Source organism: Manihot esculenta, chromosome 1 (assembly GCF_001659605.2).
Source record: "Manihot esculenta cultivar AM560-2 chromosome 1, M.esculenta_v8, whole genome shotgun sequence".
NCBI lineage: Eukaryota > Viridiplantae > Streptophyta > Magnoliopsida > Malpighiales > Euphorbiaceae > Manihot > Manihot esculenta.
This window is the reverse complement of record NC_035161.2, coordinates 34,633,381-34,639,994: the sequence shown is the minus strand read 5'-3', so window position 1 is coordinate 34,639,994 and position 6,614 is coordinate 34,633,381. Positions and strand designations below refer to the sequence as shown.

Sequence of the window (6,614 nt, the reverse complement as noted above, 5' to 3'; positions counted from 1 at the left end):
CTTCCATCCAAAAGGAGAAGAAATCCACGTTTAAGCAAAAACGGAAAAGGCACCCTGCTCAAAAGAGGCAGAGACGACTGCGACATTCTCACAAGAAACACCAACTATTGCCCTCGAGTTGGAGATAATAACCTCTTTCTCCAGTCGTTATTATTATTATTATGAAATAACTCTTTCCTGTATAACAAATTTTCATTAATATATGAAGAAGTATTATACGATTAGAAAAATCGAAAAAAGGATTAGAAAGTTTTTAATGGAAAAAACGATAAATCACGTGATTTTGTAAGAGAGCAATATTTATATACCAAACATATAAGCCAAAGTATTTTATGTTATTTTTTTTTTAAGAAAAATCCCTAGCCACTCACTCTCTTCCCCAATCTCTAGTCTCTACAGCCAAGTAGCATCTCTCTCTCTCTCTCGTTCTCCAGTTAGCTCCATTCTCTCTACCTCAAAATGGCGGACATCGGAGTCGTAACCGTCTACGGTAACGGCGCTATCTATGAAACCACCACGAAGAAATCCCCCTTCTCCGTCAAGGTGGGCCTTGCCCAGATGCTCCGCGGCGGCGTTATTATGGACGTCGTCAACGCCGATCAAGCCCGGATAGCCGAGGAAGCAGGTGCCTGCGCCGTCATGGCCCTGGAGCGTGTTCCCGCTGACATCCGGGCGCAGGGCGGCGTTGCCCGCATGAGCGACCCGCAATTAATCAAAGAAATCAAACAATCCGTCACCATTCCCGTGATGGCCAAAGCCCGTATTGGCCATTTCGTGGAGGCCCAAATACTCGAAGCAATCGGAATTGATTACATTGACGAGAGCGAAGTTCTCACTCCGGCCGACGAAGAAAACCACATTAACAAGCACAATTTCCGGATTCCTTTTGTATGCGGCTGCAGGGATCTCGGAGAAGCCCTCCGAAGAATCCGAGAGGGAGCGGCCATGATCAGAACCAAAGGCGAGGCTGGCACTGGCAATATCGTCGAGGCGGTTAGGCACGTGAGGTCCGTCATGGGAGACATTAGAGTCTTGATGAACATGGATGACGATGAGGTTTTTACTTTCGCCAAGAAGATTGCGGCTCCTTACGATTTGGTGATGCAGACCAAGCAGTTAGGGCGACTTCCGGTGGTGCATTTCGCGGCAGGTGGGGTGGCGACCCCAGCGGATGCAGCCATGATGATGCAGCTGGGATGCGATGGGGTGTTTGTGGGTTCTGGAGTCTTTAAGAGTGGGGATCCGGCGAGAAGAGCACGTGCAATTGTGCAGGCAGTGACGCATTATAGTGATCCTGATGTGCTTGCGGAGGTGAGCTGTGGATTGGGCGAGGCTATGGTTGGAATTAATCTGAATGATGATAAGGTGGAAAGGTATGCCAATCGATCAGAGTAATTGCAAATTTAGCTATTGAATCACATTACATTTGGTGGGGGATATGCGTGCTCCTACACTATACTATTACTTTTAGGTATGGCTGGATATTTAGCCCTTTCAACTTGTGAGATCATTGGTCAATCTGTGTACTCTTAGAAACATTGTTTATTTCAATCCTCAAGTTTTTAATCGTGGGCAGTTGGAAATTGTTACCGTTGAATTTGTTTTTCCCCTTTTGGGTGGAAAAATGATTATGTTGAATGGGTAATATGTATGAACTGACATTACATGATGAAATAAGTTTCAGACTTCTAGAAAAGTTACTCTATCTACTTGTTGTTGTTAATGAGTAAATATTTTGGTTGTACTAGTATTGGTTTCTTGCTTCTCATTATTATTTCTCTTCGGGGGTTTAGTAGTTTGTTATTTTGGATATGTAGAAGTATGGTTTTATTAGCTTATCAGTGTGTTGCTTGGTTTAATCCCATGTTGCATTGTTGGTTTTTTGATTTTGGGGTTTCATTATTTATGGAGTTGTGCATTTGAGAGCACTAGACGAGTCTTTACTTTCTAGTTACATGATGGATCCTTATGCATTAGCAAGGACACCTTTAATCTTAAAAAACAAGTGCCACAACTTTTGCACCCTGAAAAACCAAGGCCTGTTTCATCTTTCATCTTTCCGCATTTCTAGTAATAGAGGTAAGATGGTATAATGATTGTTGAGTGAAACTTGATTTGAGCTTAGTCTGCTGCACCATTCAACCTATTTTTCAATGTGCATCCCATTTTACTAGTCTTACTAACGACTGGACAGATGGCAGAGCTTATTCAGAATGTTATGGATACAAAATAAATAAATATATCTTGGGTTGTGCTATGTTCTGTTTGGAGTAATTGCTGTTAATGCACTGAAATAATTAAGCCCAATTTGAGGGTGGGCTTTAGGGTAATGTCCGATGTTGTATCGGATGAAACGTCATCTAGCCCAACAAAAGCATATATTATGGGGCGTGCCGCGTGGCCGATGTTTTCCGCAATTGCTTTCTATTGGGCGTTGATATGCTGTTGTCAGATTTTGGCCGGAACTTGACCCCTGGATGGACTGAAAGTATTCGTCAACTGCTTTTATCATTTTTTAATAGAATTGTTTAGGGGTAAATTATACAAAACTAAAGTTTCTCATCTTTGATTCAAGTAACATAAAGAATCAACCAAAACACAGAAGCAAACTAAAGAATCAAAGAAGTAGAAGCAGCAAGGCTTTGGATTGCCGTTGAAGAGCTGGAAGAACTTAAAACTTTCATCAACACTCTGCCGCGCTTCTAATTGTCATCGGTCTCTAACTCTCTGCATTGGCAATTTGGCATGAACATTAATCCAGTCTTCCTTCTACAGCAAAAGTTAAAGAGGGGCCTCAACATCACGATGGAAGAAACAATTGTTAAAAGCATGAAGAAGAAGGGGTAGGCTTAGTGTCAACCTCCAAATTTCACCCCACAAAAATTTTGAAAGGAGGAAGACCGAAGTAGCCATAGGCGAGTGGCAGGCTGGTTGGCCGCTGGAATGCTGGTTGGCCGCTGGACGCTGGTTGGCCGCAGGACGCTGGTTGGCCGCAGGATGCCGGTAGGCCGCTGAGGAACGATGGGCCGCTGGGAAAAAGCACCGCGGGATAGGCTGGGCGCGCAAGTCACTGGGCATGCGGATTGGGCTGCCAGGCGCAGGCGCTGGTCATCAACGGGCTGGACCTGAGGGAGTCCACCCAACAGGTTGCTGGGCCGTTCTCTGTGGTTGGCCTACGGATCTAATAAGACTGCCAGGCAGAGGGAACATTCCAGAACTGGGGAAGCTTGTCCAGCACACCTCTGCCAGACTGGGGGAAGATTCCAGAACACCCCAGCTGACAGGGAAATCTCCAGAGGCCTGAAACACTGCTGCCTTTGTCTATAAATAGGTGTGCCACGAAATTGTAAAGATGGAAGTAGATTATTTACCTTGTGAAAGCTCTTGTAAATTGTACAGCCACTCTAGTAAAATACACATTTCTCCTTCTGCAATTCTCTTCTTCTTTGCTAGTGTGATTGTTCCCATTTGCCCATTACTTTGCTGGTTTGTTGGATAGGCTTACTTGTGTGGGTTTTGGGGAGAACAACCTCACAAGTGCTGCACGTTGACAAGCTGTGAGTTCTTGTGGCGTGACACGTGGTATCAGAGCCTTGGTTGCATTCGGTTGGCAGAATTGTAACCATGACCAGCAGGGACGCGGAAGCTAGCAATCTCACCGACTCGGCTGAAGAGAGAGGACGGGAGGAGATTCGTGTTCACTCTAAGAAGAGAGGGAAGTCGAAGGAAGTAGCAAGGGGTGCTATTGTACCTTCAAACCTCGCGGAAGCCTTTGAGGCAAGGCTTGTCAAGGTCGAGTTGGCTGTGGGTGATATCCTGGAAACGCTTGACTCTAAGGAAGGAGAGCAGGCAGAATTGAAGATGGAGCTTGAGGGAGATCTGCAAGGTGCTCTAAATAGCTTCATGGATTCTGTTCGTAATTCAATGGAGGAATTTAAGAGCACTATGCAAGCTGAAGTGCTGTCCCTGCGTGATGAGCTAAGAGAAGCCAGGGGGGATATTAATCTGTGCAAGGCTGCCTTCTCTACTGGTGTTCCAGCTGTTGCTACTGCCCATAAGATCAAAGTCCCCGAACCACCGAAATATGGAGGTAAGCGTGATGCTAAAGAATTTGATAATTTTATTTGGCATATGGAGAAATATTTCGGTGCTATTCATCTGGATGACCCCATTGAAAAGATTAACACTTGCACCCTTTATTTTGAGCATGATGCTGCACTTTGGTGGAGGTATCGTTGTGCTGAAACAGAAAGAGGGCAAGCTGGCTTAGAAATGTGGGAGGCATTCAAGGAAGAACTCAAAAGGCAATTCTACCCTGAAAATGCGAAGGAGTTGGCCATGAAGAAGCTTCGGAATCTGAAGCAAACGGGGTCGATTAAGGAGTATATCCGGGAGTACTCTTCCTTGATGCTGGAAACCCCACAATTGCCTGAAGACGTGAAGTTGCTCTACTTTCTGGATGGGTTGCAAAGGTGGGCTGAACAGGAGTTGAAGCGACGGGGAGTCCAGAATCTGACTTCTGCCATTGCAGTGGCAGAATCTCTGGTGGAATTCTCCAAAGAATCCTCGAAGAATGATAAGGGGAAGAAGAAATTCCACAACGACAAAAATGGGGCAAGCAAACCTTATAAGGGAGAGAAGTCTGCCAAATTCACCCATGGTTGGAAAGGGAAGCAGCAACAAGGTGAGTCCAGCAAAGAACCTTTCAAGCCCAAACGAAATTGTTTCTTTTGTGATGGACCTCACTTCATGCGGGACTGCCCCAATCGTGCAAAGATGAATGCTATAGCTACAAGTTATGATGCTTTACAGCAGCAAGCACAAGGGGAAAAGGCACAATTGGGTTCGATGCACATCATAAATGCTGTGCAGGCCAAGGCAAACAACCAGGCTGCTGGAAGTGTTGCCAAGGCTATTGTTGGCTTAAAGCCTCAACCAGGGAAGGCTCTTATGTATGTTACTGCCAAGGTGAATGGATTTAACACCAAGGCACTACTGGACAGTGGCGCCAATCAGAACTTGGTGTCCAGTGATGTGGCTGCTCAAATGGGACTGAAGCTGTCCAAGGAAACAGGCTGGATGAGAGCTGTGGATCAACCAGCCAAACCATTACTAGGTATAGCACATGGTGTTCCCATAGAGATTGGCTCTTGGCGTGGGAGTATTAATTTGAACGTGGTCGAGCTGAAGGACTATCACATGGTGATTGGACTGGATTTCATGGAAAGAGTACTGCCTCTATCCTTCACTGAAGATGGGTGTATTCAATTCAGAAGTGGTGGTATGGATTACAGAGTTGCTGTTGAACGAATTCCAGTTGGTACAGGAATGCTATCAGCAATGCAAGTTTCAAAGGGAATAAAGAAAGGAGAGGAAACATACCTTGTGGCCTACAAGGAAGAAGGTATGATTCCTAATTCACTTGCTGTCCCTAATGAAATTGTGTCAATTTTGGATGAATTTACGGATGTAATGCCACCTGAGCTGCCCAAGAAACTACCACCAAGGAGAGGCGTGGATCATGCCATTGAATTGGAGCCTGGTGCTAAGCCTCCTGCCATGGTACCTTATCGAATGGCACCCCCGGAGCTTGATGAACTGAAGAAACAGCTTAAGGAGCTGCTGGATGCGGGGTACATTCGACCATCAAAGGCGCCCTACGGTGCCCCAGTGCTGTTCCAAAAGAAACATGATGGAAGCCTGTGAATGTGCATTGACTATCGAGCTTTGAACAAGGTAACCATCAAGAACAAATATCCTATACCATTGGTAGATGATTTGTTTGACAAATTGGGCAAGGCTCAGTGGTTCTCAAAGCTGGATTTGCGTTCCGGGTATTGGCAAGTACGCATTGCTGAAGGAGATGAAGAGAAAACCACATGTGTTACAAGGTATGGTTCATACGAATTCCTTGTAATGCCATTTGGTTTAACCAATGCACCAGCCACTTTCTGTACATTGATGAATAAAATTTTTCACCCATACATGGACAAGTTCGTAGTAGTCTATTTAGACGATATTGTTGTTTATAGTGAGTCCTTACAAGATCATGTTCAGCATCTTAGACTTGTGTTCCAAACTTTGCGTGAAAATGAGCTATATGTGAAGCCAGAAAAGTGCTCGTTTGCACAACCAGAAGTAATGTTCTTGGGACACAAGATTGCGGGAGGCCAGATTAGCATGGATTCGTCCAAAGTAAAGGCGATCATGGATTGGGAACCACCAAAGATCGTTTCTGGGTTGCGGTCGTTCCTTGGGCTGGTGAACTACTACCGTAGATTTATCAAGGGGTATTCAAAAAGGGCAGCCCCCTTGACTGACTTGCTGAAGAAGAACATTCCATGGGATTGGAATGTGAAATGTCAAAAGGCGTTTGAGGAACTGAAACATGCTGTTTCAGAGGAGCCGGTCTTGAAGCTGCCAGATTACTCCAAGCCATTTGAGGTACAAACTGATGCATCCGATTTTGCTATTGGTGGGGTGTTAATGCAGGAAAGACATCCCATTGCCTTTGAGAGTCGCAAGCTGAATGACACTGAAAGGCGTTATCCGGTGCATGACAAGGAGATGACTGCCATCATACACTGCCTAAGAGTGTGGAGGCATTACTTGCT

General features: G+C 45.2%; 1 protein-coding gene across 1 annotated transcript; it reads left to right on the top strand.

Annotated features, from left to right (window-relative positions):
* Positions 1-338: 338 nt before the first annotated feature.
* On the top strand, positions 339-1,705 carry LOC110613697 (probable pyridoxal 5'-phosphate synthase subunit PDX1). Its single transcript, XM_021754979.2, has one exon. The coding sequence runs from the start codon at positions 460-462 to the stop codon at positions 1,393-1,395; it is 936 nt and encodes a 311-aa protein (XP_021610671.1). The 5' UTR covers positions 339-459; the 3' UTR covers positions 1,396-1,705.
* The last annotated feature ends 4,909 nt before the right edge of the window (positions 1,706-6,614 follow it).

Coding starts and splice junctions, on each gene's coding strand:
- LOC110613697 (XM_021754979.2), top strand. CDS start 460: ATGGCGGACATCGGAGTCGTAACCGTCTACGGTAACGGCGCTATCTAT.